The following is a 13,371-nucleotide window of genomic DNA, read 5'->3' on the forward strand; positions in this document are numbered from 1 at the left end:
ACTAGCATATGTTTAATTACAGACTGCAGCAATTTCTAAAAAAGAAAAAAACAGTGTGTGTGCATGAGAGATAAAGCTGGGGGAACAATACAGAGCCTCCTGAGGAGCAATACTGGTTGAACTTCGCCTCCGTTCTTTCTGGAGCTGCCCTTGTAGAACTTGGCTCTTTACCAAAATGGAAGTTTTAAGAAAGCAGCAACGAGGGAAAGGCAAGAGGTTATAATAAGCCTCATTACAAAACAACTGTTCCTTCTGATAAAATGAAAATATGAATACCTAAAAAAAAAGATTCACCTAAATGCAAAATGTAACTGTCAGATATTCAATTATTTATGTAAAGATTAACAGAACAGGGGCACCTGGGTGGCTCAGTCAATGAAGCGTCTGCCTTTGGCTTAGGTCATGATCTTGGGGTCCTGGAATCAAGCCCCACACCAGGCTACCTACTCAGCGGGGTGTCTGCTTCTCCCTCTCACCCTTCCCTCCCTCATGCTCTGTCTCTCTCTCTCTCTCTCAAATAAATAAATAAAATCTTTAAAAAAAAAAAAAAGATTAACAGAATATATACCAATGTGTTTAGGACTGGGAATATTCCCTAGTCCTCCAAAACCAAATTTTCCTTTATTCTATTCAACTTATAAGAATTAAAAGCTTGTTTTTGTGCTATGGGAACCAGCAGCCCACTAGTAAGAAGCAAAACTAGCATAAATCTCTGCCTCAGCTTCCCAACTATAAATGGTAACATTTGCCCGGCTTAGACTTAAAGGTTATAAACGGTATTAAAGTCCATGTTTCCTGACTCTCAACCCAATTTTCTTATTTTTTTTTCTCCTTCAAATATGAGCAGAATTGGCTGGCCTCCATCAAATTTTATTAATACAGACACCCATCTACCATTATGTACAGGAGTCATGGTATCCTCTTTTTTTATCCTAAATAAACAAGATTTAAAGATTTTCTTTCTTCGGGGCGCCTGGGTGGCTCAGTGGATTAAGCCTCTGCCTTTGGCTCAGGTCATGATCCCAGGGTCCTGGAATAGAGCCCCGCATTAGGCTCTCTGCTCAGCAGGGAGCCTGCTTCCTCCTCTCTCTGCCTACTTGTGATCCCTGTCTATCAAATAAGTAAATAAAATCTTAAAGATTTTCTTTCTTCAAAGATTTTATTTAATTATCTCAGAGAGAAAGAGAGACAGTGAACAAGTTCAAGCATGAGCGGGGAAAAAGGGCACAGGGAGAAGCAGACCTCTACTGCGCAGAGAGCCTATAGAGGGGCTCCATCCCAGGACTCCTGGATCATGACCTGAGCCGAAGGCAGACACTTAACTGGCTGAGCCAGCCAGGTACTCCTTTAAGTTATATTCCTTTGACATCACCATTTAAATGCAGCATAGTACATTCTTAGTCAAATGACATTTTTTAAAAAAAATCCATTTATTCATTTATTTGAGAGAGAGCATGAGGCCAGGGGCAGGGGTTGAGATGGGGCAGTGAGAGAGGGAGTGGCAGACTGCCCACTGAGCAGGGAGGCTTAGCCAACCGAGCCATCCAGGTGCCCCAAATGATATTCATGAAGATGACACATTGATGATTTGCGAGACTTTTGATTCTCTTCTCATTTTTTGTAATGAGCACTCCTAATTGCAAAGAAGTTGACCAAGCCACCAAAGGAGGGACAAGGACAAAGTCTATAGTCTGTGTCTTTCATTCTACTAAATGACAGCTCAGTAGGCATCAACTTCCAGGCATCTGAATGGGCAAAGGTGGAAAAGGGAAGGGTTTAACTGAAAGACTGGGGTACTCTCCAATCCTTTTACAAGGGAGCGAAGCTGTGGGAGCTATGCCTGTCAAGGGCTGTGGACTACGTAGATCTTTCCTTCTGAGGCAGACTAGATCAGCGGGCAACGTCAAGGGCAAGCCTAGCTCCTAAAGCCATTGCGGTAATGTGGACACCCTTCCTCCTATCACTATTCATTCCTAGACTATTTGCCATGGTCAGAAGAACCAAAACCCTCTGATGAAACAGCTGTTACATGCTCTTCCCTTCCTCCCCTAATTTCACTTCAAATGCCCTTGAAGACTCCTTGATTTCCAAAAGCCTGCCATACTTAGCTCATTAAAGTAAAATGACAAATGTCCATGTCCTTGACATATGCTCCTGCCCTAGGTGGAAAATGGAGGTGCTGACCTCTTCCCTCTTCCTTGTCCAGACCAAGACCCAGGAAACAAGTTATCACTTGTCCTCTTCCTCCCACATCAGCTTTTTTCTTTTTTTTTTTTTTAAGATTTATTTATTTATTTATTTGACAGACAGAGATCACAAGCAGGCAGAGAGGCAGGCAGAGAGAGAGAGGAGAAAGCAGGCTCCCTGCTGAGCAGAGAGCCCGTTGTGGGGCTCGATCCCAGGACCCTGAGATCATGACCTGAGCAGAAGGCAGCGGCTTAACCCACTGAGCCACCCAGGTGCCCCCCACATCAACTTTTAAAGGAAAATTCACCGAAGGTAGACTACAACTAAGCAATTACCATTTTGACTCCAATTAAAGTAGTAGTCATCTCTCCTAGATCATTAGCCTCTCCAAATTCCTGATGCTTGATAAGTCGATGCTTCATTAAAATAACAGGCGGTCCCTAATTATTCTGAATCCAGTCTGAGGGGCAGCACTGCAGTTATTCCACACCAGACCCTGCACTAAGTAGGGATTAGGAAATGTTTATCTCCAAATCATCCCATATTTTACAATTTTAGAAAGAAAGATATGTATATAATGATTCCACTACTGAATACTATGCAAGCATATTGTACAAAAAAGAGAGATTCGTCTAAAAGATAACAGGCTAAGCAAGGCAGTTCGCTGCAGACCCAGGAGGGCTGAGTTTTGGAGAGATGGCTGGGTACAGAATGCTTAGGTGTTTAGAGTCCGCTTACTTTTCTCTTCGACGTCCTTCCTTTCGTCACCACTTTCAGAGCAGCACTAGAAGAACAGGTGTAACGAACACATTAAGACTGAAGAGAAAGCTGGAACTCACACAGGATTCCCAGAGGGCATCCACTGGAGCACCACGAGGTCCCAGACCCCCTCCCCTGGGGCCTTCCTGAGGGGTCAGGGCCATCTGATGCAGGTGGCCCCTGGGACCACCACTGCCACCACCCCAGGACGGCTGGAGTTACCGCGCCCAGCCTCCAGCGCCACGTCCCTAGAGAGATCTGTCTGTGTCACCCCCTGGGATGGCCAGAGCCACCGCCTCGGGACCAGCTCCCCTGGGAGGGCCGTGCCACCTCACTAGATCAAGCGCTATCTCCCCCGGGCCACGGAAACCACGTCGCCAGGCTGCCAGGGCCACCTTAGAGACACAATCTTCCTTGGGACATCTGTGCCACCTCACTGGGTCACCGGTGTCCCTTGTCCAGGTCACCAGGGCCGCCTCACCGGAGCTGCCGGCGCCTCGCGGATCTCGCCGGCCGGGAGCATCCCGCCTCGGCGCGAGTCCTCAGCTCCACGCGCAGCCAGCGTGGCTTGTAGCGTTCGGGGCCGGCCAGCGGCCACACACCCGCTCAGCCTGCAAGTCTGTGGGGATGGACGCCACCGCTACTTCCCCTCCGTCTCTCTGGTTTCTTCCTCTCTTCCCAGAGAGGCCCTGCCCGCGCAGTCGCCAGCCGTGAGCCATAGCCCCCCCTGCTGGCAGGATGCCGGCTCAGCCGCTCAGAAAGAGGACACTGTGCCCCAAGGCTTTCCAGAGAAAGGGGTGGCGCGGGGTGGCGGTTCTTCTCAACCAGGAAAAAACCTCCACCTCTCTGGGCACTCAGTGGGCCCTTTTAACCTGGAAACTCATAGTTTTTAGTTTGGAGACGTTTTCTTGAACTTTTTGTTGACGACCATTACTTCCCTAACCCTTGTTGGTTTTTCCTTTCGGAACTCTTATTTTTCAGATTTTGGATTCCCTGGAATGGTCCCCGAATTTCTCATTTTTTCTTTCTTATTTTTCATTTCTTTGTCCTTTCCCTTACATTTACTTCTTCTTTCTCAGGATGCTTCTGGAGGTTGTGCTCTACTATAATGAGGAACTAAACAAAGAAAAAAGAAGACATGGGATATAGGAAAGAGAAAATACAATACAAAAGAAAAATGAATTGAGAGTCCCTGACACCAACCATCACCAACCAGACGTGGACTGGTGCAGGTCCAGAAGGCTCCAGGAGAGACTCCTTCAGACAGATTAAACTGATAGAACACCTCAACTATCTAAATCTTGGGAGGTGGAGATTGAAACAATCATTAAAAAGTTTGGGCTCAGGGGTCCTGGGTGGCTCAGTGGGTTAAAGCCTCTGCCTTCAGCTCAGTTCATGATCCCAGGGTCCTGGGATTAAGCCCCACATCAGGCTCTCTGCTCAGCCGGGAGCCTGCCTCCCCCTCTCTCTCTGCCTGCTTCTCTGCCTACTTGTGATCTCTGTCAAATAAATAAAATCTAAAATATATATATTTAAAATATATATATATATATATATTTTAAAGGACAGTATAGGGCACCTGGGTGGCTCAGTCATTAAGCGTCTGCCTTTAGCTCAGGTTATGATCCCAGGGTCCTGGGATCCAGTCCTGTGTCAGGCTCCTTGATCAGCAGGAAGCCTGCTTCTTATTCTCCCACTCCCCCTGCTTGTGTTCCCTCTCTCACTGTGCCACTCTCTCAGATAAATTAAGTAAAATCTTTAAAAAAAAGAAGAGAAGAAAGGACAGTATAACTAGTTTGAGTAGATAAAGAGTTGAAAGTGTGGTGGGGTTGGGGGAGGGATGGGTAAAGGAAGAAAAGTTAAATCCTCATCTTCCATTTAGTGAAGTCAATAGATAATGCTTGAAGTGAAAATTTGAGAAATAGCAATGCAAATTTTTTTTTGGCAATGTTAACATTTTATATAGAGAAATGAAGGTAAATATCACAATAGCAGTTGAAAGAGGCAACATGAGGACACTGGGTGGCTCAGTCGGTTAAGTGCCAGTCTCCTGTTTTTGGCTCAGGTCATGACCTCAGGGTTGTGGGATTGAGCCCCACCGCAGGCATCATGCTCAGCGGGGATCCTGCTCGGGATTCCTTCTCTCCTTCTCCCTCTGTCCCTTCCCTCTAAAATAAATAAGTCTTTTTAAAAGGGTGAAATGAGGGAGGCCTGGATGGCCCAGTAGGTTCAGTGTCTGCCTTCGGCTTAGGTCATGTTCCCAGGGTCTTGGGATTGAGTTCTGCATTGGGCTCCCTGCTTATCAGGGAGCTTGCTTCTGGATTCTTCTGCCTGCCACTCTCCCTGCTTGTGCTCTGTCTCTGTCTCTCTCTCTCTGAAAAATAAATAAATAAAGTCTTTAAATAAATAAATAAAAATTAAAAAGTGACATGACTGTCTTTGAGGAGAGGAAAATTGATAAGGAGGGGGTGGGGGTACAGCCTTTGCTCTTTCATTGCAAATTATAAGATTTCTACAGAACTATTTGACTCTAAATCACAAACATGCATAACTGATAAAAATAAAAACATTAAAGGGAAAAAAAGATTGCTCTAAACTCAAATTTTTGCTTCTGAAGAATTCACTTTCTGGTAACAGAAATAGAAATAAAAATAATTTAAGATTGGGGGCGCCTGGGTGGCTCAGTTGGTTAAAGCCTCTGCCTTCGGCTCGGGTCATGATCCCAGGGTCCTGGGATCAAGCCCTGCATCGGGCTCTCTGCTCAGCAGAGCCTGCTTCCTCCTCTCTCTCTGCCTGCCTCTCTGCCTCCTTGTGATTTCTGTCTGTCAAATAAACAAATAAATCTTAAAAAAAAAAAAAAAAAGATTGGATGCCATAGGCTCAACAACAGAAATGTTTGCAATGACTGAGGGAGCACAAAAAACAATCAACTACTATTTGGGGAGTGGAGAGAGGCCATCTAAAATGGACAGAATACTTGGCAATAACAAGGATAAACAAGAGATACATTGTGTGTGTTATGCACTTAGCAATACATAGTGCTGGTGTGGGTTAAAAGCAGGATCCTGAATAATCTACATAACATACATGTTAAATGTAATTTGAAAGTCAAGGAGAACATTAAATTGTTAAATGACTGTTAGAGGAAGTTGGAGTTTGGGACAGGCTTTGAACGCTTCTGTATTATTTTAAGTATAAAAGCTAATAAAGAGGGATGCCTGGGTGGCTCAGTTGGTTAAGTGGCTGCCTTCCGCTCAGGTCATAATCCCAGTGTCCTGCTCCTTGCTTGGCAGGGAGCCTGGTTCTCCCTCCCCCTCTGCCTACCACTCTGCCTGCCTGTGCTCGTGCTCTCTCTCTCTCTCTCTAACAAATAAATAAATAAATTCTTAACAAAAAAAAAAAAAAAGCCCGGGGCGCCTGCGTGGCTCAGTTGGTTGACCAACTGCTTTCGGCTCAGATCATGATCCCTGACTTCCAGGATTGAGTCCCGCATCGGGCTCCCAGCTCCTTGGGGAGTCCGTTTCTCCCTCTGACCTTCTCCTCTCTGATGCTCTTTCTCACTCATTCTCTCTCAAATAAATAAATAAAATCTTAAAAAAAAAAAAAAGCCAATAAAGAGCTGCCATTTTGAAAAACAAAACTAAAAATACATGTTTCACTTGGACCTTGTCTAAGGCAGTTCAGGCTAAAAATGCAAAAAGGGTAAGTTTTGGCCGTGGACCTCGCTAACAGCTAAAGGAATGTAGACATTCTTTCCTTCTATGTGCATTTATCAGGATTTGGGCCACAATCTCAGAGAAGACACTGTTTGAAGTATACAAAAATTTAACGTTTGGGATCGAAGTTTTACTGAGGCTGTGGTAAAAATATTTGCAGTTGCTGTCACTGGAACATTAACCTATGAATTAGCCATAGCCAGAGGACATGTGCTTATACATGCATTAGAGACAAAACAGTCCATGGTACTGTACGTAATTGAGGTGACTACTCAGAGACAGGCAATATAGAATCCTACCAGCCTGAGTAAATTGTCCATACTGAGTATGGATAATGTACACCCAGATTTTAAAAACAAGTCTACAGATACTATAGAAAACAATGTGGGGGTTGTTCAAAAAACATTAAAAATAGAATTACCATATGATACATCAGTTCCGCTTCTGGGTATATGCCACAAAAAATTGAAAGCAAGGTGTCCAATAGTTATTGGAACACCCACGTTCATAGCAGCATTATTCACAATAACCAGAAGGTGGAAGCAATCCAAGTGACGAAAGGTGACAGATGTGGTTATAGAATATGTAATGGGATATTATTCAGCCTTAAAAAGGAAGGAAATTCCGACAAATGTCACAACATGGATGAACAGTAAGGAAATAAGGCAGTCACGAGGGAACATATACTGTATGATTTCCACTTACGTGAGTTACCTACAGTTGTAAAATTCACCCAGACGAACAGTAGAGTGGTGGTTGCCATGGCTAAAAGTAGGGACAACAGAGTTGTTATTTCCTGGGTAGAGCATTTCAGTGTTGCAAGATGAAAAGAGTTCTAGAGATGGAGGGTTGCTCAACAGTGTGAATGTACTTAATGCCACTGAACACTGAATTGTACACTTGACCATGGTGAAAATGGTAATTTTAAAAAAACATTTTATTTATTTGACGGACAGAGATCACAAGTAGGCAGAGTCAGGCAGAGAGAGAGAGAGAGAGAGAGGGAGAAGCAGGCCTCCCGCCAAGCAGAGAGTCCCATGCGGGTCTGGATCCCAGGAGCCTGTGATCAGGACCTGAGGCAAAGGCAGAGGCTTTAACCCACTGAGTCACCCAGGCGCCCCACCATGGTTAAAATGGTAAATTTTATGTTGTGTGTACTTTACCACAATTAAAAAAAAAAAAAAGAACTCGGAAATAACGCCGGTTTTTCACTAAGGATTGAGATCTGGCAAAATATTGAATGTGCAAAAGCTATTCGAGGCCCAGGTTTGGTTGCTAACGTGTGCTATTTGAACAGCATGGAAAGAACAATGGGTTTGCTTTTTCTTCTCACAGAAGCACAAACTTGCTAAAGATCAGTTTTCCTGAAGCAGATCCTATGTGGGAGCCATCAAGCCGGAAGGGTAAATCGAAGAAGTGGGAAAATGGTTCTGTTGGATTCTCTGCACTTTGGAGGAAATTATATATAGAACCCGAATAGAATATAGTCCCTGAAGTTACTATTTTCGTTGTTAGTTGCGTGTGGAGAACACAAAAGGGCCTTAACTATGTAGAAAAAACCCTTATAGTAAGGCCGTGGCCACTTTAAAGGTCCTAAAGGCAGTGTAAAGCACTCTTCAGTGCACGATGAAATTACTGCTGGCCGGGCTCAAAGCCCAGGCGAATGGGCCTCAGCAAGCTCCCCAGCCCGCAGCCTGCCAGGCCTCAGGGGATCAGCGAGATGCAGCTCCGCCAGACCGCTGGGAAGCCAGGCGCAGAAAGGGGGCGGGGTCTCGCCGAGAGAGCCCGGCGCGGGGGCGGGGCCGCCGGCGGAGACCGGGCTCCGCCCCGGGGGTGGGGCCGACCGGCGGCGGCGCGTCGCTGCGCGGCACGTGTGAGAGCTCGGCCCCCGGCGAGTCCACGCGCGCGCTCCGCGGCGCAGGGGCTGAAGACGCTGGCCGCGCTGCCTATGTCGGGACGCCTCCGCAGCTGGCTCTTCCGAGTGGCATTCGCCGCCGCCGCCCTCCTGCGCCCGGAGCAGCGCGCCCGCCCCCTCGCCGCCCGGCCGGTGCCGCGCCCGCGCTCCCAGGCCCCGGGTAAGTCCGTGGCCTCGCCGCAGCCCCCGGGCTCCGCGGCTAGCCGACGGCCCGGCCCCAGGGCCTCGCCCTGAGGGGCAGTGCAGACTGGGAAGGCGTCCCGGCCGCGGCCTGAGCCCGCGGAGCGCCCGCGGTGCCTCCATTACGGACGGTGCCCGCGAGAGCGCGGTTGGAGCCGGCGGTCCTGCTCCCTTGGTGCCAGCTCCGCCCCCCCTCCCGGGGCCGGTCGGCAGGGGGCGCCGCGCTCTCCCGCCTCCCCGCGCGGCTGGCAGCCCGCGGGCCCAGGCCCCTCTCCTCCCTTTCTTCGTCCGGGACGCTCCCTAAACTCTTCTCGCTGGGGAGAAAACCGGCCTGTATCCCGGAGCCTTAAAGGCTCGGGTGTTTCGCAGGGCCGGTCTTCTGCGGGGTGAAGCCCACGTGCTTTTGTCCTCGTTTTCATCCATCACTGCTTACTCCGAGCCTCCTGCACGCCAGGCAGGCACTCAGCTGCTGCTTTGGTACACGTTGCCCAGAGTAGGAGCGAACAAGTTGGGGCCGAAGAGTCCTATCTCCAGCCCTCCGCCGGGTCCGTGTTCAATGAGTGGATGTTGTAGGGGCTGCTGTGCTTGTTGAAAACTCATCCGCGCTGAGTCCTTACCGCCAGCCCAGCACTGAGAGGTTTGGAAGGACATCCTTCTTGCCTGGGTTATTAGCGCCTGCCAGGAAGTAGGCTTTGGAGAGTTCCGTTTGTCACATACTTGATCGCGCTGTCAGACCACTTTTTTTTTTTTTTTTAATTCCGAAAATACAGGATTATGAAGGGTTTTTGTTTCAAGTCTCCAGTCTGATCTGTGAAAACCGGCATCCCCCATTGGTTTGGGGATGCCTTGACCGTTGAGGGATCTGTCAAAAAGAAGCCAGTACACTCATATTGAAAAGGGGACGGATAGGCAGTGTTTATTAGGCAAGTCATTAGGCAAGTAGCCAACAATCTGTATATATTAATTTAACAACTTTTGTTTTGTTTTTATTTTGTTTTTTAAATATTTTATTTATTTGACAGAGAGCACAAGCAGGGGGAGCAGCAGGGAGAGGGAAAAGGAGAAGCAGGCTCCCTGCTGATCAGAGAGCCCAATGTAGGGCACAATCCCAGGACCCTGGGATCATGACCTGAGCTGAAAGCAGATGCTTAACCGGTTCACTGAGCCACCCTGGGACCCCTAACCTTTTGCACATAACTTTTGGTAGAAGCTGGGGTGATACAGGTATTAATAAAACAGCTTTTACCACCAAATAGGAGACAAATTACAGTCTAGCTGATCTGTTCACGAAGTTTGCTCCTGACTCAGGTCCTTTACCTGTGCTAGTCCCACTGCCTGGAACTCACCCCACAGGCATCTCTTCATGTCTAGTTCTTCCTTCCAGTCGAGGTTCAAAGGACACCTAAATAGCACTCCTCTTCCTCTCCTTCCCTTTACTGTGCTTTATTTATAATTCTGCATGCATAGTTCTGAGAGATTATTACTTTATTCATTGATATATCCTTAAGTAATGTAAACTTAGGGCAAGAAATTGTCCCTTTTCCCCCCTGTGCTTAGACTAGTGGCAGACTTATAAGGGATCCACAGATATTTGTGGAATTAATGAATCTGATGGACTTAATGATTTTGCATGTTAGAGTGTAGTGTGTGTTCTGCCGTGGGGAAAGGGTTGTTTATTGTGAGCTAAAGGGATTATTGACAGTTTGCAGAGGATGGATGCATTTAAAAAGTGGATGTTGTATTCTGAACATAGAATTAAGACTAATATGGCTTTTTTAAGATGCTTGCTTTGTAGGAAATATGTTAACAGACTATCAGTGTTGTATTACAATTTTGAGAATGCTAAACATTTCTTGTTGTGGATGTAAAGGAATCTTATTGGTGAATCTAATCTTAATGAAAAAGACTTTAAAATATTGTTAAGGGGTGCCTGGGTGGCTTAGTGGGTTAAGCCCCACATCAGGCGCTCTGCTCAGCAGGGAGCCTGCTTCCCCCACCCCTCTACCTGCCTCTCTGCCTGCTTGTGATCTCTCTCTCTGTCAAATAAATAAATAATCTTTTAAAAAATTATTAAAAAAAATTGTTAAAATCTAATATTCCTCATCTCATTTGGGTCATTTGGAGTATAAAAGAGACAAAACCCCATTTTTTAGTACTGTATTCAAAAAATTTTGTAGGACTTTGAAGTTCATTGGAAAGTTATCAGTAGATTCTTTCTCTTCTTGGTTCCAGAATCAAGCTTCTGGTCTATATTACTTGAGTGTGACTATATTACTTGACTATTGTTCTGGATTGTGTATTTGTGCAGCATAACATTTTTTTTTTTAAGATTTTATTTATTTATTTATTTGTCAGAGAGAGCGCGAGCGAGAGTGAGCACAGGCAGACAGAGTGGAAGGCAGAGTCAGAGGGAGAAGCAGGCTCCCTGCGGAGCAAGGAGCCCGATATGGGACTCCATCCCAGGACGCTGGGATCATGACCTGAGCCGAAGGCAGCCGCTCAACCAACTGAGCCACCCAGGCGTCCCTGCAGCATAACATTTAAAAAAAAAACTTTGTTTTAAAGATTTTACTTTTATTTGGCAGAGAAAGAGAGCGAGAGCAGGAACACAAACAGGGGGAGTGGGAGAGGGAGAAGTAGGCCCCCCGCAGAGCAGGGAGCGTAATGCATCTGATCCCAGAACCCTGGGATCACAACCCTAGCTTAAGACAGATGCTTAACAACTGAGCCAACCAGATGCCCCTAAAAACATTTTTTTTAAATACCATTAAAAAAACTCCTGAAGCTGTACCCTCCACCCTTCCTCCCCTTCTTAAAAAGCCAGTCATTTTTTCCAGCTGTGAGGTACAGTGCTTGAATATGTATATTTGGATTTTCCTGAATGCAAAACTGATTTCCTTAGGAAAATCATACTGGGGCAGTCTGGGTGGTTTTATCTTTCTGCTTGAATTCTTCCCAGCCTCTTCCATGTTCAGAGGATCTGCTCCCTCCCTCCTTCCATTTAAAAATTATATTGCATTTTAGTCTCCCCTTCTATGTAGTTCCTGCTTATGAAAATGGTACTAATTTGAGTTTGTTCTCTCCTAGTCCAGAAGTTTGCACAGCTGTTCTAGTTAAATATGTTTTTATCTTCTAGGCCCAGTGAAAGAACTTAGCAAAAAAAAAAAAAAATTATATATATATATAATATATAAAATATACATATACATTTAATATATAAAATATATATATATTTTAAGATTTTATTTATTTATTTGGGAGAGAGAGCGCCCATGTGTGTGTGTGCTAGGGTAAGAAGGGGGAGGGTCAGAGGGAGATGCAGACTCTCTGCCGAGCAGGGATCCTGATGCAGATCGGATTGAATCTGGGGAGTCCAGGATCATGACCTGAGCCGAAGGCAGTTGCTTAAACAACTGAGCCACCCAAGTGCCCAGCAAAATATATATTAACAGATTTATAGACATTGATGCTATGTATACTTTAATAATTAATGCCTGTGAAAGGGCCATTGGCTAAAACAAATGAAAACTATAATTTAATTGGGAACACAAAAGTTAGATTAGTTAATGAGCTTGTCTTTACAGTAAAACATAATAAGAAAGAGATTAGACAAGTATCCACAAGTATCAAGGAAAAAATTGCCAAAGAATATTAAAGGCCTGTTTATTTGGTGCTGTTGGCAGTGCTATGAGGGTCTCTTAAAATTAAATGGTATTTGGATGAGGAAACCATGTTTAATCATTAGCCCAGAGAACAAAAGAAGCATAAGAAGCTTTGTTTTTTCCCCAGACTCAGCAGTATAGCTCTGCTGTGTAAACCATCCATAATAAATATTAATGACCAACAGTTGACTGGGAACAGCTATTATAGACCTCTGAGCAAGTCATCATTTTTCAGCCTTACAGAGAAAGAAACTCAGCCTGTACAGAGAAAGAAACTCAACCCCCAGACTGGGTTGAAACCAGTGGGTGATACTTCATATACATGATCTGCCTATATTCTTATTCTGGGGATGGTAGGCATAACAGTGCTGTTCTAAACCTTCTAGAACTGTCTGCATGAAATCACTGATGTGGGCAGAGGGGAGAGCAAGGAGTTGGGCTGATGACCACATTCTGACCTTGGTGGTAACATCCCTTGAGGTAAGAGGTGTAAGGTGGGAAATGCTGAGATCAGTTTAGGGCATGTTGAATTTGAGCATTTGGTTCAGGGCTCTTCCAAGCTGGGTAAGCTGGAGCCAGAGCTGTAATCTCTGGGGTACCCCTCACCCCAAGCCATAGGGCCAAGGAGAGGCTTGAATGCGTTCCTTGCGCACACTCTGCAGTTGCTTAGCTGTCCTCACTGTTGCTTTGGGCCCCCAGGCAATGCAGGAAGTTGGAAAGGGATCTCTGCTGGACGAATTGGAGCAGGGAACAAGACTGGTGGGAAGCTAGAGATGCCCCCATTTAAGTGGCAGCAGAGAAGGAAGGGGAAAAAGCAGCTTGAGAGTCAGGAGAAAGGCAAGGAATAGAAGCAGGGTTTCAAGGAAGGGAAGCAGTGAACCATGTCCCTTTGGGAAAAGATGTCAGTTAGAGCCAGGATGGCGCAGCTGTGGTTTGGGCACAAGGACGCCAT

The 13,371-nt window shown here is 45.9% G+C and overlaps 2 protein-coding genes across 4 annotated transcripts in view; one reads left to right on the forward strand and one right to left on the reverse strand.

Moving 5' to 3' along the window:
* Positions 1–3,585, reverse strand: part of RINT1 (RAD50 interactor 1) — a 37,337-nt gene extending 33,752 nt beyond the window's left edge. The window contains exons 1-2 of the mRNA XM_044245834.1: positions 3,428–3,585; positions 2,926–2,971 (exon numbers count right to left, since the gene is read on the reverse strand). Of these exons, the coding sequence (XP_044101769.1) occupies positions 2,926–2,971; positions 3,428–3,469 (88 nt within the window). The 5' untranslated portion in view covers positions 3,470–3,585. The remainder of the gene's footprint in view (positions 1–2,925; positions 2,972–3,427) is intronic.
* Positions 3,586–8,582: 4,997 nt separating this feature from the next.
* Positions 8,583–13,371, forward strand: part of PUS7 (pseudouridine synthase 7) — a 57,586-nt gene continuing 52,797 nt past the window's right edge. Inside the window, exon 1 of one of the 3 annotated variants that reach the window (XM_044245838.1) lies at positions 8,583–8,737. In XM_044245838.1, the coding sequence (XP_044101773.1) occupies positions 8,611–8,737 (127 nt within the window). In that variant the 5' untranslated portion in view covers positions 8,583–8,610. Of the gene's footprint in view, positions 8,738–9,375; positions 9,395–13,371 lie in introns of those variants that run through there. The other 2 variants (XM_044245839.1, XM_044245840.1) reach the window with 2 other exon arrangements.

This window comes from Neovison vison, chromosome 4, assembly GCF_020171115.1.
Source record: "Neovison vison isolate M4711 chromosome 4, ASM_NN_V1, whole genome shotgun sequence".
NCBI lineage: Eukaryota > Metazoa > Chordata > Mammalia > Carnivora > Mustelidae > Neogale > Neogale vison.